Source organism: Triticum aestivum, chromosome 5D (genome assembly GCF_018294505.1).
Source record: "Triticum aestivum cultivar Chinese Spring chromosome 5D, IWGSC CS RefSeq v2.1, whole genome shotgun sequence".
Taxonomy (NCBI): Eukaryota; Viridiplantae; Streptophyta; class Magnoliopsida; order Poales; family Poaceae; genus Triticum; species Triticum aestivum.
The window spans coordinates 399,875,380-399,900,445 of record NC_057808.1 but is presented as its reverse complement, the minus strand read 5'-3'; the positions used below and the strand labels follow the sequence as shown (position 1 = coordinate 399,900,445).

The following is a 25,066-nucleotide window of genomic DNA, read 5'->3' as shown; positions in this document are numbered from 1 at the left end:
GGGGTCCCAAACTGTGCGTCTAGGGTCGATGGTTACAGGAGACAGGGGACACGATGTTTACCCAAGTTCGGGCCCTCTCTATGGAGGTAATACCCTACTTCCTGCTTGATTGATCTTGATGAATATGAGTATTAGAAGAGTTGATCTACCATGAGATCGTAATGGCTAAACCCTAGAAGTCTAGCCTGTATGACTATGGTAATGAGTCTATCCTTTCCAGACTACACCCTCCGGTTTATATAGACACCGGGGGGATCTAAGGTTACATAGAGTCGGTTACATAAGAAGGAATCTTCATAGTTGGTCGCCAAGGCCTGCCTTCCACGCCAAGGAGAGTCCTATCTGGACACGGGTATAGTCTTCGGCCTACATGTCTTCACAGCCCATCAGTCCGGCCCATGGATAATAGGCCGGACGCCCGAGGACCCCTTAGTCCAGGACTCCCTCAGTAGCCCCAGAACCAGTCTTCAATAGCAAGGTGTTCAGCACACAAATTGTCTTCAGCATTGCAAGGTGGGTTCCTCCTTTAATAATTTCCAAGTAGTGTATTCAGTCGTAGATTCAATGTCTCCCCTCGGCTTCTGCACGTTTAATAACCTCGTCTTCCATTTGTCGAGCGAATGCGGGGGGTCAGGGTATTTTTGCAAATAACACCCTATTTAGGTCAGGAAGAGCGCCTATTTAAATAGATCGGATCTTAGATCCATTCAATATCTCGCGGAAAAAATCCCCAAAGACTACTAGGAGAAGCCATCCCAACATGGCTAGCATTCCCAGTTCCTCCTTCAACTCAGAGAGAGGCGAGTGGGAGAGGTGCTTAGTGGCCTACAGCCAATTAAAGAAGCTGCAAACGCATGGATTCCTCACCCCTGCAGATCTGGTCCCTGTTCGAGCAGGGCAAGCTTCCCTTAACAGTGAGACCCAGGCAGAGGATTTTCCCAATCCATCCGGGGGGAGCGAGTTTGTTTCGTCCCTTATCTGCTAAGGGGCATTGGGTTTCCAATCCATCCGTTCCTCCAGGGGCTTCTGGAATACTATGGTCTTCAGCTGCATAACTTTACTCCCGCCTCCATTCTGCATATTGCGGGCTATGTCGCTTTGTGCGAACTGTTCCTGGGCATTGAGGCCCATTTCGAACTATGGAGAAAGTTGTTCTGTCTTGTCCCGCGCAACCACCAGGGGTCAATATTTGAAGTGGGCGGAGCCGAAGTATGGCGCGACGCCGATACCGGATACCTGTCCGGCACACCAAGGAAGGCATCTAAAGAATGGCCTTCCGAATGGTTCTATATAGAAAACATCGCTCTTCCCGACCCAGTTCGCAAGGGTCTCCCAGAATTTGCAAGCGTTCCGTTAAAGAAACGTCACAGCTGGCGTCCACGAAGTCTTGAAGAGGATGGTGCGGAGGTTCGTCAGCTCCTGGGCAAGATAAGGATGCTTGCCCAGTCTGGCTTTTACAATAGTAGAGGTGATGGCGATCTCCATGATGCGAGGGGTTCAGCCACTTCAATACAGAGGGCTCCCAATGTGGCACTACAATGGGGAAAGGTCCGGACACCCTCGCCACTCTAGCCAAGATACTGGCCGAGCTGTTTAAAGGGGAGGGAGAAGAATTTCTCCGCATCAATCGCAGAGACGGGTACTCCATGTACAACCCTCCCAGCTGGGTAAGTCCTAACCCCTTTGCTTTTATTCACTCCGCTCTCTCGGCCATCTTTAACGAATTCCCAATCCGTCTGTTTTGAAACAGCACTGGCGGAAGGTAACCGAGGGGCTTAATAGCCCTGCCCCACAGCCGGAGAATCACAACCGGGAGCTTGATCCTGGGTTCGAAGAGGACCCGGATATATTCGTGGAACTCGCGGAAGGGGTGTTTTAGCAGGCGAGCTATGACGGCACAGAATTGGCCATCATCGCCGATTATCCCGGTCTTCTTCTAGCTTCCCACGTAAGTAATCAAGAGAAATCCTCCTCGAAAGAGTTTCCTCGCACTGCCTCACCCACCGCACTGTCTCATTCTTCAAAGGGGAGGCGTTCGGCACGTCATGCTACACCGAGGATGACTCCAAGAAGAGCGGCTCCCGCGCCGAGCAAGGCCTTGATACGTCTCCAACGTATCTATAATTTTTTTATTGTTCATGCTATATTATATTCTGTTTTGGATGTTTAATGGGCTTTATTATACACTTTTATATTATTTTTGGGACTAACCTATTAACCGGAGGCCCAACCGAAATTGTTGTTTTTTTGCCTATTTCAGTGTTTCGAAGGAAAAGGATATCAAACGGAGTCCAAACGGAATGAAACCTTCGAGAACGTGATTTTTGGAACAAACGTGATCCAGAGGACTTGGAGTGGACGTCAAGCAACAGACGAGGAAGCCACGAGGTAGGGGGCGTGCCTATCCCCCCTGGGCGCGCCCTCCACCCTCGTGGGCCCCTCGTTGCTCCACCGACGTACTTCTTCCTCCTATATATACCCATATACCCTGGAAACATCATATACAGAGCCAAAAACCTATTTCCACCGCCGCAACCTTCTGTACCCGTGAGATCCCATCTTGGGGCCTTTTCCAGTGCTCCGCCGGAGGGGGCATTGATCACGGAGGGCTTCTACATCAACACCATAGCCTCTCTGATGATGTGTGAGTAGTTTACCTCAGACCTTCGGGTCCATAGTTATTAGCTAGATGGCTTCTTCTCTCTCTTTGGATCTCAATACAAAGTTCTCCTCGATTCTCTTGGAGATCTATTCGATGTAATCTTCTTTTGCAGTGTGTTTCTCGAGATCCAATGAATTGTGGGTTTATGATCAAGTTTATCTATGAACAATATTTGAATCTCCTCTGAAATCATTTATGTATGATTGGTTATCTTTGCAAGTCTCTTCGAATTATCAGTTTGGTTTGGCCTACTAGATTGATCTTTCTTGCAATGGGAGAAGTGCTTAGCGTTGGGTTCAATCTTGCGGTGTCCTTTCCCAGTGACAGCAGGGGCAGCAAGGCACGTATTGTATTGTTGCCATCGACGATAAAAATATGGGGTTTATATCATATTGCATGAGTTTGTCCCTCTACATCATGTCATCCTGCTTAAAGCATTACTCTGTTCTTATGAACTTAATACTCTAGATGCATGCTGGATAGTGGTCGATGTGTGGAGTAATAGTAGTAGATGCAGAATCGTTTCGGTCTACTTGTCGCGGACGTGATGCCTATATACATGACCATACCTAGATATTCTCATAACTATGCTCAATTCTATCAATTGCTCGACAGTAATTCGTTTACCCACCGTAATACTTATGCTATCTTGAGAGAAGCCACTTGTGAAACCTATGGACCCTGGGTCTAATTTCCATCATATTAATCTTCCAACACTTAGCTATTTCTATTGCCATTTATTTTACTTTGCATCTTTATTTCTCTTTATCATAAAAATACTAAAAATATTATCTTATCATCTCTATCAGATCTCACTCTCGTAAGTGACCGTGAAGGGATTGACAACCCCTTTATCGTGTTGGTTGCGAGGTTCTTATTTGTTTGTGTAGGTGCGTGGGACTGGAGCGTGGTCTCCTACTGGATTGATACCTTGGTTCTCAAAAACTGAGGGAAATACTTACGCTACTTTACTGCATCACCCTTTCCTCTTCAGGGGAAAAACAATGCAATGCTCAAGAGGAAGCAGGCCTCGAAAAGGAAGGTCGGCGAAGACAAGGCCGGTCCTTCGTCGAAGAGGTATGGGTTTGAAGGTATGCTTTGGCAGTCGTACCCAACGGTGATCGTTATGTTGGTCCTGTATCAGGAAAAAGGTTCACCGAACTATGTCCGAGGATTCGGCCGGTCGCACTCCCAACAACCGGGATTTAGATCCCACCGGAGAGGTGGGGGCCCCTATGGGGACAACACCGGACTGTCCTTCAGACGAGGGCTCGGAAGACATGTCCGTTACCAACTCGGAAGTAGAGAGTGCCATGAATCATCAGCGCTGCAAGGCTGTCTTACGAGACCCCAAGTTCTCGGGAGAGGCATTCAATGCCTTCAACTTGATATGTAACTCTAGCTGAATTGTATAGCATTTGTCATGGCAGACCTTTTCGCTTCAACCTCCGGACCCGAAGGTGCGGAGTGTTTCCGAATACCCGCACGGTCGAATAGACCGGGGTATGCACGAAAACTAGGCGTAGGGGTCATAGTTAATTGAACAGACAAGTTGTATCCGGCTAGCTATGTTATATTACATTGAAATTTTAAGGGTTCCTTTCCGTGGGTGTGCATCATTAGTATACATGTCCGAATTGTGATGTGAAAATCACAGTGTGTATAGCTTCTGGGGGTTCACAATGGAGTGAGTGCAAAAAACATCTTTAATTCACCGACCGAATATTCCCTTAAGAATGCTAGCTTTCGGCTTCACCCAGTCTGAGGTACACATCTGGATGACCCGGCAGTAACAATCGCAGAGGTGCTCCCTTTATGCCCTAGCCGAACTAACGGGAACGTAGGGCATAAGCACAGGAGCCAGGCAACCCAGCTTGGCCGAAACTTAAGTCATATCGATGCATATAGTGGCGAAGAAAAGGTACATATGGAAAAACTCATATGTGAAGAGCTTGATGATCATACCTAGATATTCTCATAACTATGCTCAATTCTATCAATTGCTCGACAGTAATTCGTTTACCCACTGTAATACTTATGCTATCTTGAGAGAAGCCACTTGTGAAACCAATGGACCCTGGGTCTATTTTCCATCATATTAATCTTCCAACACTTAGCTATTTCTATTGCCATTTATTTTACTTTGCATCTTTATTTCTCTTTATCATAAAAATACCAAAAATATTATCTTATCATCTCTATCAGATCTCACTCTCGTAAGTGACCATGAAGGGATTGACAACCACTTTATCGCGTTGGTTCCGAGGTTCTTATTTGTTTGTGTAGGTGCGTGGGACTCGAGCGTGGTCTCCTACTGGATTGATACCTTGGTTCTCAAAAACTAAGGGAAATACTTACGCTACTTTACTGCATCACCCTTTCCTCTTCAAGGGAAAACCAACGCAGTGCTCAAGAGGTAGCAAGAAGGATTTCTGGCGCCGTTGCCGAGGAGTCTACGCACAAGTCAAGACCTACCAAGTACCCATCACAAACTCTTATCCCTCGCATTACATTATTTGCCATTTGCCTCTCGTTTTCCTCTCCCCCACTTCACCCTTGCCGTTTTATTCACCCTTCTTCTGTTTGTCTTTTCGTTTGCCTTGATGTCTTACTTGGCTCGTTTGCTCGTTTGGTTGGAATAGTTGTGTATTTATTGCTAAACAGAGAACCTAAGATCTATGGATCCTCATCTGCTTGCCAATCTTTTTAAGAGATCCAATTATGATGAACCAATTTCTAGTGATTTGAGTGCACTAGATTATCTTTATAAGGTTTTGCTTGAAATTCGTGAATCTAAAAATTGTGATGAAGAAATTTATGAAGAGATTCACGATAGCTCCTTGAATAAAAAGCATGATTGAAATGATTTTACTATAAATTATCTTGATGTCAATTGTGCTAATAATATGCAAAACCCTAAGCTTGGGGATGCTAGTTTTGCAATGTCTACTACTTGTTGCAATGATCATGATTGGGGTGATTCTTCTTATGATCTTGAAAATTTATCTAAGCCCCATGATGAATATGAGATTGATAATAGTGTTTGGAATAATATTGAAAGTGGGTTTGGAAGAGTGTCAACTTTAGCTCCCACATATTTGGAGAATGTTCAATCTTATGGTATTTTTGATAAAAGTGGGTTTGGAGAGGTCATGACTTTAGTTAATGATAATCCCACTATTTTGGAAGAGTGTCAACTTTGCATGCATGTGGATCGTGTTGAGAATATGTTATGTGATAGATATTTTGTTGAATTTGCCTATGATCCTACATGTAATTATTATGAGAGAGGGAAATATTGTTGTAGAAATTTTTATCTTACCAAATTACCTCTCGTCATGTTGAGATTGCTATTGTTTCTTTCCGCTTCCTCGCATATGCTAGTTTTTGCTTGCCTTGATAATTTGTTCGCCTATAAGATGCCTATGCATAGGAAGTATGTTAGACTTAGATGTTATTTCCACATGTTTTATGATGCTCTCTTTGTGCTTCAATTCTTGTCTTTCATGTGAGCATCATTGAAACCTCAATGCCTAGCTAAAAGGCTTTAAAGAAAAGCGCTTGTTGGGAGACAGCCCAATATTTATCCTTGCCGTTTAGGAATAAATCTTTGATCTAGCCTCTGGTTAGATTTTTTTTATGTTTTAATTAGTGTTTGTGCCAAGTGAAACCTATAGGATCTTCTTGGATAATAGTTATTTGATCTTGCTGAAAAATCCAGAAACTTTCTGTTCACAAAAATAATTGTTAAAAATCACCAGAACGTGATAAAATACTGATTCCAATTGCAGAAGATCAATAGACAAATTATTTAGGTCGTACTATTTTGGTAGAATTTTTTGAGTTCCAGAAGTTTGCGTTAGTTACAGATTACTACAGACTGTTCTGTTTTTGACAGATTCTGTTTTTCGTGTGTTGTTTGCTTATTTTGATGAATCTATGGCTAGTAAAATAGTTTATAAACCATAGAGAAATTGGAATACAGTAAGTTTAACACCCAATATAAATAAAGAATGAGTTCATTACAGTACCTTGAAGTGGTGTTTTGTTTTCTTTCTCTAACGGGGCTCATGAGATTTTCTGTTAAGTTTTGTGTTGTGAAGTTTTCAAGTTTTGGGTAAAAGATTTGATGGATTATGGAACAAGGAATGGCAAGAGCCTAAGCTTGGGGATGCCCATGGCACCCCAAGGTAAATCTAAGGACACCAAAAAGGCAAAGCTTGGGGATGCCCCGGAAGGCATCCCCCCTTTCATCTTCATCCATCGGTAACTTTACTTGGAGCTATATTTTTATTCACCACATGATATGTGTTTTGCTTGGAGCGTCTTGTATGATTTGAGTCTTTCCTTTTTAGTTTACCACAATCATCCTTTCTGTACACACCTTTTGAGAGAGACACACATGATTCGGAATTTATTAGAATACTCTATGTGCTTCACTTATATCTTTTGAGCTATATAGTTTTTGCTCTAGTGCTTCACTTATATCTTTTAGAGCACGGTGGTGGAGTTGTTTTATAGAAATTATTGTTCTCTCATGCTTCACTTATATTATTTTGAGAGAGTCCTACAAAACAGCATGGTAATTTGCTTTAATTGTGAAATTAGTCCAAATATGCTAGGTATTCAAGATTAGTAAAAACTTTCTTATGAGTGTGTTGAATACTAAGAGAAGTTTGATGCTTGATGATTGTTTTGAGATATGGAGGTAGTGATATTAAAGTTGTGCTAGTTGAGTAGTTGTTAATTTGAGAAATACTTGTGTTGAAGTTTGCAAATCTCGTAGCATGCACGCATGCTAAATGTTGTGTAACAAATTTGAAACATGAGGTGTTCTTTGATTGTCCTCCTTATGAGTGGCGGTCGGGGACTAGCGATGGTCTTTTCGTACCAATATATCCCCCTAGGAGCATGCGCGTAGTGCTTGGTTTTTGATGACTTGTAGATTTTTGCAATAAGTATGTGAGTTCTTTATGAATAATGTTGAGTCCATGGATTATACGCACTCTTACCCTTCCATCATTGCTAGCCTCTTCGGTACCGTGCATTGCCCTTTCTCACCTTGAGAGTTGGTGCAAACTTCACCGGTGCATCCAAACCCCGTGATACGATACGCTCTATCACACATAAGCCTCCTTATATCTTTCTCAAAACAGCCACCATACCTACCTATTATGGAATTTCCATAGCCATTCCGAGATATATTGCCATGCAACTTTCCATCGTTCTGTTTATCATGACACGTTCATCATTGTCATATTGCCTTGCATGATCATGTAGTTGACACCGTATTTGTGGCAAAGCCACCATGCATATTATTTCATACATGTCACTCTTGATTCATTTCCCTTCCCGGTACACCGCTGGAGGCATTCATATAGAGTCATACTTTGTTCTAGTATCGAGTTGTAATCATTGAGTTGTAAATAAATAGAAGTGTGATGATCATCATTCATAGAGCATTGTCCCAAAAAAAGGCCAAAAAAAGAAAAGAAAAAGGGGTAATGCTACTATCTTTTTCCATACTTGTGCTTCAAAGTAGCACCATGATCCTTATGATAGATAGTCTCTTGTTTTGTCACTTTCATATACTAGTGGGAATTTTTCGTTATAGAACTTGGCTTGTATATTCCAACAATGGGCTTCCTCAAATGCCCTAGGTCTTCGTGAGCAAGCAAGTTGGATGCACACCCACTTAGTTTCTTTTGTTGAGCTTTCATACATTTATAGCTCTAGTGCATCCGTTGCATGGCAATCCCTACTCCTCACAATAACATCAATTGATGGGCATCTCCATAGCCCATTGATTAGCCGCGTTGATGTGAGACTTTCTCCTTTTTTGTCTTCTCCACATAACCCCCATCATTATATTCTATTCCACCCATAGTGCTATATCCATGGCTCACGCTCATGTATTGCGTGAAAGTTGAAAAAAGTTTGAGATTACTAAAGTATGAAACAATTGCTTGGCTTATCATCGGGGTTGTGCATGATGAGAGCATTCTGGTGTGACGAAAATGGAGCATGACCAAACTATATGATTTTGTAGGGATGAACTTTCTTTGGCCATGTTATTTTGAGAAGACATAATTGCTTAGTTAGTATGCTTGAAGTATTATTACTTTTATGTCAATATTAAACTTTTATCTTGAATCTTTCGGATCTGAATATTCATACCACAATTAAGAGGGTTACATTGAAAATTATGCTAGGTAGCATTCCACATCAAAAATTCTGTTTTTATCATTTACCTACTCGAGGACGAGCAGGAATTAAGCTTGGGGATGCTTGATACGTCTCCAACGTATCTATAATTTTGTATTGTTCCACGCTATATTATATACTGTTTTGGATGTTTAATGGGCTTTATTATACACTTTTATATTATTTTTGGGACTAACCTATTAACCGGAGGCCCAGCCCAAATTGTTGTTTTTTTTGCCTATTTCAGTGTTTCGAAGGAAAAGGATATCAAACGGAGTCCAAACGGAATGAAACCTTCGGGAACGTGATTTTTGGAACAAACGTGATCCAGAGGACTTGGAGTGGACGTCAAGCAACAGACGAGGAAGCCACGAGGTAGGGGGCGCCTACCCCCCCTAGGCGCACCCTCCACCCTCGTGGGCCCCTCGTTGCTCCACCGACGTACTTCTTCCTCCTATATATACCCATATACCCTGGAAACATCATATACAGAGCCAAAACCCTATTTCCATCGCCGCAACCTTCTGTACCCGTGAGATCCCATCTTGGGGCCTTTTACGGCGCTCCGCCGGAGGGGGCATTGATCACGGAGGGCTTCTACATCAACACCATAGCCTCTCCGATGATGTGTGAGTAGTTTACCTCAGACCTTCGGGTCCATAGTCATTAGCTAGATGGCTTCTTCTCTCTCTTTGGATCTCAATACAAAGTTCTCCTCGATTCTCTTGGAGATCTATTCGATGTAATCTTCTTTTGCGGTGTGTTTGTCGAGATCCGATGAATTGTGGGTTTATGATCAAGTTTATCTATGAACAGTATTTGAATCTCCTCTAAATTCTTTTATGTATGATTGGTTATCTTTGCAAGTCTCTTCGAATTATCAGTTTGGTTTGGCCTACTAGATTGATCTTTCTTGCAATGGGAGAAGTGCTTAGCTTTGGGTTCAATCTTGCGGTGTCCTTTCCCAGTGACAGCAGGGGCACCAAGGCACGTATTGTATTGTTGCCATCGAGGATAAAAAGATGGGGTTTATATCATATTGCATGAGTTTATCCCTCTACAGCGTGTCATCTTGCTTAAAGCATTACTCTGTTCTTATGAACTTAATACTCTAGATGCATGCTGGATAGCGGTCGATGTGTGGAGTAATAGTAGTAGATGCAGAATCGTTTCGGTCTACTTGTCGCGGACGTGATGCCTATATACATGATCATACCTAGATATTCTCATAACTATGCTCAATTCTATCAATTGCTCGACAGTAATTCGTTTACCCACCGTAATACTTATGCTATCTTGAGAGAAGCCACTTGTGAAACCTATGGACCCTGGGTCTATTTTCCATCATATTAATCTTCCAACACTTAGCTATTTCTATTGCCATTTATTTTACTTTTCATCTTTATCATAAAAATACCAAAAATATTATCTTATCATCTCTATCAGATCTCACTCTCGTAAGTGACCGTGAAGGGATTGACAACCCCTTTATCCCGTTGGTTGCGAGGTTCTTATTTGTTTGTGTAGGTGCGTGGGACTGGAGCGTGGTCTCCTACTGGATTGATACCTTGGTTCTCAAAAACTGAGGGAAATACTTACGCTACTTTACTGCATCACCCTTTCCTCTTCAGGGGAAAAACAATGCAGTGCTCAAGAGGAAGCAGTCCTCGAAAAGGAAGGTCGGCGAAGACAAGGCCGGTCCTTCGTCGAAGAGGTATGGGTTTGAAGGTATGCTTTGGCAGTCGTACCCAACGGTGATCGTTATGTTGGTCCTGTATCAGGAAAAAGGTTCACCGGACTATGTCCGGGGATTCGGCCGGTCGCACTCCCAACAACCGGGATTTAGATCCCACCAGAGAGGTGAGGGCCCCTATAGGGACAACGCCGGACTGTCCTTGAGACGAGGGCTCGGAAGACATGTCCGTTACCAACTCGGCGCTGCAGGGCTGTCTTACGAGACCCCAAGTTCTCGGAAGAGACATTCAATGCCTTCAACTTGATATATAACTCTAGCTGAATTGTATAGCATTTGCCATGGCAGACCTTTTCGCTTCAACCTCCGGACCCGAAGGTGCGGAGTGTTTCCGAATACCCGCAGGGTCGAATAGACCGGGGTATGCGCGAAAACTAGGCATAGGGGTCATAGTTAATTGAACAGACAAGTTTTATCCGGCTAGCTATGTTATATTACATTGAAATTTTAAGGGTTCCTTTCCGTTGGTGTGCATCATTAGTATACATGTCCGAATTGTGATGTGAAAATCACAGTGTGTATAGCTTCTGGGGGTTCACAATGGAGTGAGTGCAAAAAACATCTTTAATTCACCGACCGAATATTCCCTTAAGAATGCTAGCTTTCGGCTTCACCCAGTCTGAGGTACACATCTGGATGACCCGGCAGTAACAATCGCAGAGGTGCTCCCTTTATGCCCTAGCCGAACTAACGGGAACGTAGGGCATAAGCACAGGAGCCAGGCAACCCAGCTTGGCCGAAACTTAAGTCATATCGATGCATATAGTGGCGAAGAAAAGGTACATATGGAAAAACTCATATGTGAAGAGCTTGATGCTCAAGGAATAATAATAAAAAGCTTCTGTCCGAGAAGCCCCCAGGTATAATGGACGTACATATTTAAAAATGTATGCGTCAGGGGTGTGCGGTCTAGCCATACGAAAGCTTTAAAGCAAGAAAGAAAAAAGTAATCGGAAAAGAGAGAAAATAATGGAAACTACAGGGGAGAAGGAGACGAACAAGGAGTTCGGCGCTAGGCATAGAATCTTCGGAGTCTGGTCACGTTCCAGGGGTTCGTCTCGAGGCGATTGTCTGATGCATCGCGAAGACGGTACGCCCCTCCGGTGAGAACTTCGTCAATTATGAAAGGACCCTCCCATTTGGGCTTGAGTTTGTCCTTTTTCTTCTCCAGCAGGCGTAGAACGAGTTCGCCAATGTTGTAGGTCTTGGCCCGTACTTCTCTGCTTTGATATCTTTGAGCCTGTTGTTGGTAAAATGCTGAACGGGCTTGTGCGACATCGCGCTCCTCTTCCAGGGCATCTAGGTTGTCCTTCCGATCAAGCTCGGCTTCTCTCTCTTCGTACATACGCACTCGAGGTGAGTCGTGGATAATATCGCAGGGTAATACAGCCTCCGCGCCATACACCATGAAGAAAGGTGTGTATCCGGTAGTACGGTTGGGCGTGGTCCGCATCCCCCAGAGTACGGAGTCAAGCTCCTCAACCCAGTGCTTGTCTGATTCTCTCAAAGACCGCACTAGTCTGGGCTTGACCGTTGGTTTGCAGGTGGTAGACGGAGGCGTAATCGAGTTTAATGCCAAGATTAGCACACCAAGTTTTTACCTCATCGGCTGTGAAATTAGAGCCGTTGTCGGTGATGATGCTGTGTGGGACACCATAACGGTGCACAACACCGGATATGAATTCTATCACTGGGCCGGACTCAGCCGTTTTGACCGGTTTAGCCTCTATCCACTTAGTGAATTTGTCCACCATGACCAGCAGATATTTTTTCTTATGGCTTCCCCCTTTAAGGGGTCCAACCATATCCAGTCCCCAGACCGCGAAAGTCCAAGTAATGGGGATAGTTTTTAAGGCAGTTGGGGGCATGTGGCTTTGGTTGGGGAAGAGTTTGCATCCGACGCAGCGTTGGACAAGGTCTTGCGCGTCTGCTCGGGCTGTCGGCCAATCAAACCCAGTACGGAAGGCCTTGCTAACAAGGGCCCGAGCTGCGGCGTGGTGTCCGCCGAAACCAGTGTGAATTTCCGCTAAAAGCTGCCGCCCCTCTTCTTCGAAGATACATCTTTGAAGTACTCAGGTAGTACTTTTCTTGTAGAGCTCTCGGTCGTGAACCTTGTAGGCTTTCGAACGTCGGATAATGCGGCGAGCCTCATTCTGGTCTTCGGGAAGCTCCTTCCTATTAATGTAGGCCAAGAAGGGTTCGGTCCATGGGGAAATGACTGCCATAATGAGATGGGCCGATGGTGTTATTTCGTTGGCTGAGCCCCTGATACTATCGTGTGTTCGGGATTTGGGGTTGTATTAGAATCTTGACTGTTGTTGCCGCCCTCCCCTTGCCACACCACGGATGGCTTGAAAAGCCTTTCCAGGAAAATGTTGGGTGGAACGGGGTCACGCTTGGCGCCGATGCGAGCAAGGACGTCCGCTGCCTGATTACTCTCCCGGGCGACGTGATGAAATTCGAGCCCCTCGAACCGAGCCGATATTTTTAAGATGGCATTACGATAAGCTGCCATCTTTGGATCTTTGGCATCAAAGTCTCCATTTATTTGAGATATTGCAAGGTTTGAATCCCCGCGCACCTCTAGGCGTTGTATGCCCATGGATACGGCCATCCGAAGACCATGCAATAGGGCCTCGTATTCGGCTGCGTTGTTGGAGTCTCTGTATAGTATTTGGAGTACATACAGGACGACATCTCCCGTGGGGGATGTTAACACGACTCCCGCTCCTAGCCCCGCCAGCATTTTGGAGCCGTCAAAATACGTAACCCAATTGGAATATGCATCGTACTCTTTAGGGAGTTCGGCCTCCGTCCATTCGGCGACGAAGTCAGCCAGTACTTGGGATTTGATGGCTCGACGTGGCTTGTATGTTATGTCAAATGGAAGTAGCTCTATGGCCCGTTTGGTGATCCGTCCCGTGGCGTCGCGGTTGTTTATTATGTCATTGAGTGGGACTTCAGAAGCCACCGTGATTGAACACTCCTGGAAGTAGTGTCGTAGCTTTCGGGATGCCATGAAGACCGTCTATGCTATCTTTTGGTAATGGGGGTACCGGGATTTGCATGGTGTGAGGACAGTAGATACGTAGTATACTGGTTTTTGAAGTGGGAATTTGTGTCCGTCCTATTCTCGTTCGACGACGAGCACGGCGCTCACCACCTGATGTGTTGCCGATTTGTATGGCAACATGGGTTCGCCAGCGTTTGGTGCGGCCAGGATTGGTTTGCTTGCTAGGAGGGCCTTTATTTTCTCCAGTCCGGCAGTCGCCGCGTCTGTCCATTCGAAGTTATCGGTGCGCCGTAAGAGGCGATAGAGTGGTAGTGCCTTTTCTCCTAATCTGGAGATAAAGCGACTTAACGCTGCCATGCAACCAACTAGTTTTTGGACTTGTTTGAGGTCTGTTGGCGTAGCCAACTGTGACAGAGCTCGGATTTTAGCTGGATTTGCTTCTATTCCTCTATTGGAAACGATGAAGCCCAGCAGTTTTCTAGCGGGGACGCCGAAGACACACTTTTCCGGGTTGAGTTTAATGTCATACGCACGGAGGTTGTCGAATGTAAGAGGTAAGTCATCTATTAGTGTTTCAACGTGCCTAGTTTTGATGACGACGTCATCAACGTAAGCTTCTACTGTTTTGCCGATCTGCTTCTCCAGGCATGTTTGAATCATGCGTTGGTATGTGGCGCCGGTGTTCTTGAGCCCGAAAGGCATGGTGTTGAAGTAGAATGGCCCATAAGGGGTAATAAATGTTGTTGCAGCTTGAACGGACTCCTTCATTTTGATTTGATGGTATCCGGAATATGCATCGAGGAAACACAGTGAGTCGTGTCCTGCGGTGGCGTCAATGATTTGATCAATGCGGGGGAGGGGGAAGGGATCCTTAGGGCAAGCCTTGTTGAGGTCTTTGAAACTGACACACAGGCGTCAGGATTTGTCCTTCTTTGGTACCATCACCAGGTTTGCCAGCCAGTCCGGATGTTTGATTTCTCTAATGAATCCGGCTTCGATAAGCTTGGCCAGCTCCTCCCCCATGGCTTGTCGCTTGGGTTCGGAAAAGTGCCGCAATGTTTGCTTGACCGGTTTAAATCCCTTTAATATATTGAGGCTATGTTCGGCCAGCTTGCGTGGGATCCCTGGCATATCTGAAGGGTGCTAGGCAAATATGTCCCAGTTTTCGCGCAGGAATTCTCGCAGTGCGGCGTCGACTGTTGGGTTCAGTTGCGCTCCGATAGATGCTGTCTTCTTGGGGTCCGTTGGGTGGACCTGGAATTTGACTATTTCTTCTGCTGGTTTGAAGGAGGTGGATTTAGGGCGTTTGTCGAGGATCACATCGTCCCTGTCCACCGTGGAGCGCAGTGCGGTTAATTCTTCAGCCGCGAGGGCTTCGGATAGCGCCTCAAGGGCCAGGGATGCGGTTTTGTTTTCAGCGCGGAGTGCTATGTCCGGATCACTGACGAGAGTGATTATACCATTTGGTCCGGGCATTTTGAGCTTCATATACCCGTAATGAGGTATAGCTTGGAAGCGTGTAAAAGCATCCCGCCCCAACAGGGCGTGGTATCCGCTGCTGAAAGGGGCCGCTTGGAAAGTGATTTCTTCGGACCGATAATTCTCTGGCGTGCCAAATACCAAGTCAAGTGTGATTTTTCCCGCGCATCGCGCCTCTCGACTGGGAATGATTCCTCAGAAGGTTGTGCTACTTTGCTTGATGCGGCTCCTGTCTATTTCCATTTTGTGGAGTGTGTCCTGATAAATGAGGTTTAGTCCGCTGCCGCCGTCCATGAGGACCTTAAGTCGAAACCCGTCCATGGTGGGACTGAGGACTAATGCGGCTGGCACTCGGACTGTCCTGTACTTTGGTTCATCATCGGCATTAAATGTTATAGCCGTGTCGTTCCAAGGGTTTATTGCAGCGATTTGGCAGACTTCGGCGAGGTCGTGAAGTGCCCTTTTTCGCTTGTTGTTTGAAGCAAATGTCTCGTAGACCGTAAATACTCTTGTGTCGTTGTTTTCTGGAGCGTGCTGTTCTGGGGTGTCCTTGATGAGGATGTCCTCGCCGCTCTTGGCTACCTGCCGGAGTATCCAACAAGCTCTAAGGCTGTGGGTTGCCACAGTATCTGGTGTCGTGTGTATTTTGCATGGGCCATCGAGCCATCCCTCCAGAACGGTGCCGTGCCACGTAATGGGTTTATGTTTCTTGATTGTTGGACTGGGCGTGCCACGGGGGTGCGCCCTCATCGTCTGTAGGAGGAGTTGAGTTGGGACCAACGGTTCCCAGCAAGCTGCCTGAGTTTTCCAGGCGCTTTCCATCACGTTGTACTTCTGTACAATAATTGCTAAGTCAGCGAACTTCAGTATGCGGCGGCGATTGATGGCGTTGAGGATTCCTTCGTCCACGCAATTGTTGCAGAACGCTGATATCGCGTCCTCGTCGCGGCAATCTTTTACCTTGTATTTGACAAGGAGGAATCTGGCCCAGAAGTGGTGGACCATTTCCTGAGACTGTTGTTTTATGCTCATGAGAGCGTCTATGTCCGGGTGGGTGGGCGGAATTAAATCCGAACCCTGACCTGACCGATTATCCGGAGTCTGAAGACCTTCCAGACTCAACAGTCCGGGCTTCGGAGTATCTTCTGATTGTTTAGGACTGCCGTCCGATTCTATGTTCAGAGGGATGGTCGCATCCTTTCGCTGGTGGGTATCCGGTTCTTCCTGATCGGCGATCCGAACATAGTCCGTCTTTGATATAGAAGAAGACTCGCCGTCCTGCTCCTCCACTACCGCTATCTGGCAGGTGACTGGTGGAGTTTTGATTTCTCCTTGATCGGTTTTAGGCCCGATCCGATCGTAATCTATGGTGATTCCCAAAGCGGTGATGCGATCTAGGAGGTCGTTCAAGGATGAAAACTCTGCCGGATCCATCTGCTTGGAGTGTTCGGAGTTGATGCGAAGGGGATTTTCGATGGCCCGAGAGGTCATCGTCGGCTCAACGGCCGAACGGGCGATCATGGTAAAGCCGCCCATCCGGAGGGTTTGGCCCGGGGCCAATACTCCCCCGGAGGTGATGTTGTCTTTAAGGACAAGGCGAGCCATCGATCCTGTCGTCGACGTCATAGTGGAACTCTCAATGAAAGCACCAATGTCGGTGTCAAAACCGGCGGATCTCGGGTAGGGGGTCCCGAACTGTGCGTCTAGGGTCGATGGTTACAGGAGACAGGGGACACGATGTTTACCCAGGTTCGGGCCCTCTCTATGGAGGTAATACCCTACTTCCTGCTTGATTGGTCTTGATGAATATGAGTATTACAATAGTTGATCTACCACGAGATCGTAATGGCTAAACCCTAGAAGTCTAGCATGTATGACTATGGTAATGAGTCTATCCTTTCCGGACTACACCCTCCGGTTTATATAGACACCGGGGGGATCTAGGGTTACATAGAGTCGGTTACATAAGAAGGAATCTTCATAGTTGGTCGCAAAGGCTGGCCTTCCACGCCAAGGAGAGTCCTATCCGGACACGGGTACGGTCTTCGGCCTTCATGTCTTCACAGCCCATTAGTCCGGCCCATGGATAACAGGCCGGACGCCCGAGGACCCCTTAGTCCAGGACTCCCTCAGCACCCCCTCTTTCCCTCCCTCTCTCCCTCTCCTTCCTTTCCCCTTCCCCCCTCCTAGTAGGACTAGGAAAGGGGGAGTCCTACTCCTACTAGGAGGAGGACTCCTCCCCTCCTTAGCGCGCCCAAGGGCCGGCCGGCCTCCCCCCTTGCTCCTTTATATACGGGGGCAGGGGGCACCCTAGAACACAACAACAGACATTGTCTTAGCCGTGTGCGGTGCCCCCCTCCACCATAATCCACCTCGGTCATATTGTTGCAGTGCTTAGGCGAAGCCCTGCACCGGTAGCTTCATCATCACCGTCATCACGCCGTCGTGCTGATGAAGCTCTCCCTCGACACTCAGCTGGATCAAGAGTTCGTGGGACGTCACCGAGCTGAACGTGTGCAGATCGCGGAGGTGCCGTACTTTCGGTACTAGGATCTGTCGGATCGTGAAGACGTACGACTACATCAACCGCGTTGTCATAACGCTTCCGCTTTTGATCTACGAGGGTACGTAGACAACACTCTCCCATCTCGGTGCTATGCATCACCATGATCTTGCATGTGCGTAGGAATTTTTTTGAAATTACTATGTTCCCCAACAGCTTTAGATGCGCAGCAAAACCACTCGGAGTAATTTGCCTACGATCAGCACAAAATAAATCATGACAGCAATAACAGAGATTGAACTAATCATGCAGAGTATCATAGTAGATGAAAAGATCGAATCTAGGGCACATACTAGAAACATGAATTCTACCACGATCTCGAACAAGAAGGACAGAATCACATACGGTGCAACGGGAGCAGCACCGAGCAGTCGCTCTCCCCAGAAACCTGATCGGCCCCTCTCCCGTACAGGATCATGAGAAGCGGGGTTTCGGAGGCCTGCTGTCCCTTCTCGCGGTGCACGCCGACACGTGGCTTGGCGGCATGGCGAGTGAGGAGGAGGAGGAGCGCGCATGTAGGTCTCCTCTTCTCATGCTCTTACAAGTGATAGAAGAGTTCACCTTATAAAGAGGTGCAACTCCCACTCAACTTTCGGGGTGGGACTAAACTTAGTCTCACTCACACCACTCACAACCATGCATGAATGGGCCATGAGAATTTCAGAAATTTAGTTGGGCTTTGGGCCAAAGGCCTACTAACAAATCCCAACAGATTTCACTATTTAGAGGTAAAATGGACTGAAATGTTCCTACCTTTAAGGGCCAAGGGTGTATCTTTCTCAAAAATCTAGAACAACGCAATGGGTGTGTGTGGTTCAGTGCTTCCCATTCCTACATGCCAAATGCATGCGGGGTCAACATAGACTGTGTGATTCAGGATTTTGGCAGCAAGGTTGACAATGGTATATCTATTTGGTCAAGTTACTTTTACATATTTTCATGTTGAGATTAATCCAAAAACAAAAAGAGCTATGAACCTCATCCCAGCATCGTGTACTGCTTATATAGAAATAACAAAAGGAAAGTGTGTGTGGTTTAGGTGAAGAATAAAAGAGGTTTGATGCAGGCTCGATCATGCATTAAGAGCATCTCGAATATATGGTCCAAAATTTGGCGGTCCAAAACCGAAGATGTAAAATTTGGACCGTCAAAAAGTGCATTTTGGAGCTCCGAAAAAAGCTCAACTCCAATAGATGTTCCAAATTGATGGTCCAAAAGAGCAACTCCAATAGATGGTCCAAAATGAAGATGTAAAACGACATACTACTAGTCCATTCAACATAGTTCAAACATCAAATTTAACATAGTTTCATACATCAACTTCAACTACTACTTATTCAAACTACTAGATAAACTACTCCTCATCGGAGCTACGGAACTGCTCCCAGAACTCCTCCTTCATCGGGTCGTCGCACCCCTCCTCCTCCTCCTCCTCCGAGAAGTCTTCCCAGTCCTCCTCGGAAGAGGACTCGATGGGGATCACCGTCGAGGGACCGGCCTCATCCTCCTTCGGCCCCTTCTTCTTCTGCTCCGCCTCACGCATCCAGTAGTACTCCATTTCAGCCTGGACGTACTCCGGATGCTCCCGAGCAAACCTCGCCATCGCCTCCTCATCAGTCTCGCCAGCAATGACGACAACCGACGGCTTCTTCGTCTTCTTCTTTTTCGTCGTGATCTCCTTCATGTTGATGCCCTGCGGCACTAGCATCTCCGCTTCCGCCCGACTCTCGATCTCTGGAAAGTTGAGGTGCGACCGAGGCCTCTTGGCACGCCACACCGCCACGTCGTAGGCATGCGCGGCCTCGTGGGCGGAGGGGTACGTGCCGATCCACCAACGCCTTCCGGCATCGGAGAACTCCACACCCCAGTTGCCGGAGGGCTTCTGCCTCACGCCGAAGAAGCCCGACTTGCCCTTCGGTGTCTTCTTTGGCGCCATTGGAGAGCGGTGGAGCGGCGTGCGGCCGGGGCGGTTGTCGGTGTCAAAACCGGCGGATCTCGGGTAGGGGGTCCCGAACTGTGCGTCTAGGATCGATGGTAACAGGAGACGGGGGACACAATGTTTACCCAGGTTCGGGCCCTCTCTATGGAGGTAATACCCTACTTCCTGCTTGATTGATCTTGATGAATATGAGTGTTACAAGAGTTGATCTACCACGAGATCGTAATGGCTAAACCCTAGAAGTCTAGCCTATGAGTATATGGTAATGAATCTGTCCTATCCGGACTATGCTCTCCAGTTTATATAGACACCGGAGAGATCTAGGGTTACACGACGTCAGTTACATAATAGGGAATCTTCATAGTTGGTCGCCTAGCTTGCCTTCCACAGCAAGTAGAGTCCAATCCGGACATAGGTATAGTCTTCGGCCTTCATGTCTTCACAGCCAATTACTCCGGCCCAATAGATAACAGGCCGGACGCCCGAGGACCCCTTAATACAGGACTCCCTTAGTAGCCCCTGAACCTGGCTTCAATGACGAGGAGTCCGGTGTGCAGATTGTCTTCGGCATTGCAAGGTGGGTTCCCCTTCCTCCGAACTCCATGATAGTCTTCGGATGTGATGATTGTATCCGGACCTGTAACATGTTCCACACACAACCGCAGAGAGGATATAATACTGTCACGAATCTAATCTGTTGACAGCTCTTCGAAACACGACATTGCGTCTGCCCGATCATAATCGAACCGTTTTTCATCTGCCACCCCACATTTCGAGACGTGGTTGCTATTGGCATGTCTCGTCGAAGCAGAGATCGTGTCCCCTTATCGCGGGATTCTCATCAATGCAGGCATGGGTAACCCAACCGTGCCATCTGCACGGCCCTTGGGAATAGGCGAATCTCAAGGCGAGTGAGGAGGCGTTTAATATTGGCTACCTTTATAAGGAGATAAGGATTCCCCCTTCCTCTTCTCACGCTTTCTCTCTATCTCTGCCTTCCCGATCTTCGAGCTCCAGCGCCCAAGTTCCAATCTCCTTTCCACTCAAGCAACCATGTCCGGATCTGGTGGTCAGGGCAAGTGGATGGTCTCCTCCGTCGCGGAGGAGGACATTACTGAGCTCCGGGCGGCCGGATATTTGGCGAAGGGAATCGCCCACCGCTGGCCGGCCGAGGGGCAAATCATTCCCACGCCGGAGCCCAACGAGAGGGTAGTATTCCTCCCTCATTTCTTCTGCGGGCTGGGGTTCCCCATCCACCCCTTCGTCCGCGGGCTGATATATTACTACGGGGAGGATTTCCATAATCTGTCCCCGAATTATTTCCTCAACATTTCAGCGTTTATCGTCGTGTGCGAGGCCTTCCTCTGCATTCACCCCCACTTCGGGTTGTGGCTCAAAGTCTTCAACGTGAAGCCGAAGGTGGTAGACGGCCAGCACGCGGAGTGCGGAGCAGCCATGGTGAGCAAGCTGCCCAACGTCTCCTGGCCGAAAGGCATTTTTGTGGAGACAGTGAACGAGTGGCAGAGACAATGGTTCTCAACACAGAACCCTGCGGCACCACCTGGGCCGCGGCTGCCAAATTCCGCTCTGGTGCTCCCATGCGGCTCACCTCTTGGGTCGAGAAGAGCCCCGACCGGGGTTCGTCCGACGAGGTAATAGCGCTGCAGACGCGCGTTGAAAGCATGATAGTCAAGGACGTCAAGCTCGTAGATGTAATCCAGGTGATGTTAGTTCGCCGGATTCTCCCGTGCCAACGCCGAAGCTGCCCTTTGTGGGAGTTCAATCCGAAGAAGCACCTGACCTTGGTAATGCTCTTCGGGACTACTCACGAGGACGCGTGGAAGTTGCTATTTAAGGGCAACGAAAAACCGCTGGCCGCAGATTCCGATCGTGGACACGACGCTAAGCATCCTGCTAGTGAGGTATGTCTTTTTAGTGCATTCCCTGCCTGTTTGTTGCATGGGCGGTGCCTGAGCTTTTATTATTGCTCTTTTAGGACTGGACGGAGAGGGCGACGTGGATCCAGTGTCCGGCTCCATTGCCGGAAGAACCAGTCATCCCGCGTTTAGCGAAGATGCTGGTACCGGTGCCATATAAGGCGCTGGAGAAGAAGGCCAAGGGGAAAGCCAAGGGGGCCAAGAGTGGCCCCCATCGTCAGGGCGCTTCGGACGCGCCGTCCGAAGACGACGAGACCCATTCCTCCGTCCCTGAAGACGATGACGAGGAAGAAGAGGAGGAGGAAGAAAACAATCCTCCCCCTGAGAAGAAGAAGAAGAAGAGGGCGGCTTCAGCGCATCCGAAGGAGGAAGCGCCCAAGAAGGGGAAGGGCGTCCCAGCGGCCAACACCGCATGGGACGTTGACAGCAGTCCGGATCGACACCCCCGCACTAAGCCTCAGGCCGCCTCGTGAGTGACTGATACGTCTCCGTAGTATCTATAATTTTTTATTGTTCCATGCCAATATTATTCAACTTTCATATACTTTTGGCAACTTTTTATATTATTTTTGGGACTAACATATTGATCCAGTGCCCAGTGCCAGTTCCTGTTTGTTGCATGTTTTATGTTTTGCAGAAACCCCATATCAAACAGAGTCCAAACGGCATAAAACGGACGGAGCTTATTTTTGGAATATTTGGAAAATCTGGGAGAAAGATGAACGCGAAATGGTGTCCGAGGTGGGCACGAGGTAGGGGGCGCGCCCCACCTTCCTGGGCGCGCCCCTAACCCTCGTGGTCCACCCGTAAGGTGGTTGATGCCCTTCTTCGGCCGCAAGAAAGCTAATTTTTGGTAAAAATCACGGCGAAGGTTTCAGGCCAATTGGAGTTACGGATCTCCATATATATACAAAACGATGAAAGGGCACCAGAAGAGAACGCAGAAACAGAGAGAGACAGAGAGATAGATCCAATCTCGGAGGGGCTCTCGCCCCTCCCACGCCATGGAGGCCAAGGACCAGAGGGGAAACCCTTCTCCCATCTAGGGAGGAGGTCAAGGAAGAAGAAGATGAAGGGGCCCCCTCTCCCCTTCTCTTCCGGTGGCGCCGGAACGCTGCCGTGGCCATCATCATCACCGCAATCTTCACCAACAACTTCACCGCCATCATCACCAACTCTTCCCCCCTCTATGCAGCGGTGTAACCTCTCTCTTACCCGCTGTAACCTCTACTTAAACATGGTGCTCAACGCTATATATTATTTCCCAATGATGTATGGCTATCCTATGATGTTTGAGTAGATCCGTTTTGTCCTATGGGTTATTTGATGATCAAGATTGGTTTGAGTTGCATGTTTTATTATTGGTTCTGTCCTATGGTGCTCTCCGTGTCGCACAAGCATGAGGGATCCCCGCTGTAGGGTTTGCAATATGTTCATGATTTGCTTATGGTGGGTGGCGTGAGTGTCAGAAGCACAGACCCGAGTAAGTAGGTTATTTGCGTATGGGATAAAGAGGACTTGATACTTTAATGCTATGGTTGGGTTTTACCTTAATGATCTTTAGTAGTTGCGGATGCTTGCTAGAGTTCCAATCATAAGTGCATATGATCCAAGTAGAGAAAGTATGTTAGCTTATGCCTCTCCCTCAAATAAAATTGCAATAATGATTACCGGTCTAGTTATCGATTGCCTAGGGACAAATAACTTTCTCGTAACAAAAAGCTCTCTATTAAAACTAATTTAGTTGTGTCTTTATCTAAACAGCCCCTAGTTTATATTTACACGCTCTTTATCTTCTTGCAAACCTATCCAACAACACCTACAAAGTACTTCTAGTTTCATACTTGTTTCCGGTAAAGCGAACGTCAAGCGTGCGTAGAGTTGTATCGGTGGTCGATAGAACTTGAGGGAATATTTGTTCTACCTTTAGCTCCTCGTTGGGTTCGACACTCTTACTTATCGAAAGAGGCTACAATTGATCCCCTATACTTGTGGGTTATCAAGACCTTTTTCTGGCGCCGTTGCCGGGGAGCAATAGCGTGGGGTGAATATTCTCGTGTGTGCTTGTTTGCTTTATCACTAAGTAATTTTTATTTTCTGTTCTTAGTTGTTCTCTATCTTTAGTTATGAATATGGAACACGAAATACCAAAAAAAATTAGGTGTACTTGCTGCTCATGGAGATGAGGAACCTCCTAAAACCCTCGATGCTTGTTATGTGACAGATATTATGTACTACTTTGATAATCCAGAGAAAACCCCATTCAATTTGGTAATGGGGGTAACGTTGGATCAACGTGAATACTTCAGGGATTATCGCTTGACTCAAAAAGGGAAACTATTATGGGATCAAATTTATATGTTGTATTGGTATGCTAGGCAACTATGCTTGAGATATGATTATACTTGTTGCTCTAGGATGAAGTCTCCACACCTTCCCTTTCCATGCGAATTTAATGATAATAAAACCTTAGCTTCTTATGCTAATGGTATATATGATTACTATGATGTGGAACAAATAGAAGAATTTGTTGCTTTTATGGGTGCTTATGAAATTGAATCTATGTTTAAAGATTTTGATGATTCGGTTTATAGACCTGAAAATTTAGCTATCCTTAAATATTTTTATGAGAATTATGAATACAATTTCGATATTAATGCACTTATTGAGAAAGTCTCCACTGTCCAAGAAGAGACTAATATTTTGCAGGAATCTATGGAAGAAGAAATTGATGAAACTGTGAGCTCATTGGATGAAAAAGATGATGAGGACAGCGAAGAACAAAAGAAGGAAGAGCGGATTAGCTACCCGTGCCCACCTTCTAATGAGAGTAACTCTCCAACTCATACATTGGTTAATTTCCCTTCGTGCTTACCGAAGGATGATTGCTATGATGACTATTATGATCCCGTTGATTCTCTTGAAATTTCCCTTTTTTATGATGCTTGCTATGCTTGTGCCAAGATGCCAATATGAATTATTCTTATGGAGATGAACTTGCTATAGTTCCTTACGTTAAACATGAAATTGTTGCTATTGCATCCACACATGATAGTCCTATTATCTTTTTGAATTCTCCAAACTACACTATATCGGAGAAGTTTGTGCTTATTAAGGATTATATTGATGGGTTGCCTTGTACCATTGCACATGATGATTTTGATGAATATTATATGCATGTGCTTGCTGCTCCTACTTGCAATTATTATGAGAGAGGAACTATATCTCCACCTCTCTATGTTTCCAACACGATAAAATTGCAAGAAACTGTTTATGCTATGCATTGGCCTTTACTATGTGTGCATGAATTGTTCTTTTATGACATGCCGATGCATAGGAAGAGAGTTAGACTTCGTCATTACATGATATATGTTACTTTGTTCTCACTACTAAATTACAAATCATTGCTAATTAAAATTGGCTTTGATATACCTTGGGATCCGGGTGGATTCACTACTTGAGCACTATATGCCTAGCTTAATGGATTTAAAGAAAGCGCTGCCAGGGAGACAACCC

At 46.4% G+C, this 25,066-nt stretch overlaps 1 protein-coding gene across 1 annotated transcript; it reads right to left on the bottom strand.

Moving 5' to 3' along the window:
- Positions 1-19,028: 19,028 nt before the first annotated feature.
- LOC123126343 (ethylene-responsive transcription factor 2-like) lies at positions 19,029-19,610 on the bottom strand. Its single transcript, XM_044546698.1, has one exon. It carries the CDS (start codon positions 19,608-19,610, stop codon positions 19,029-19,031), a length of 582 nt encoding a protein of 193 aa, XP_044402633.1.
- Positions 19,611-25,066: the final 5,456 nt, after the last annotated feature.

Bases quoted from the DNA above. Each gene is read 5' to 3' on its own strand.
- LOC123126343 (XM_044546698.1), bottom strand. From the start codon at position 19,610: ATGGCGCCAAAGAAGACACCGAAGGGCAAGTCGGGCTTCTTCGGCGTG.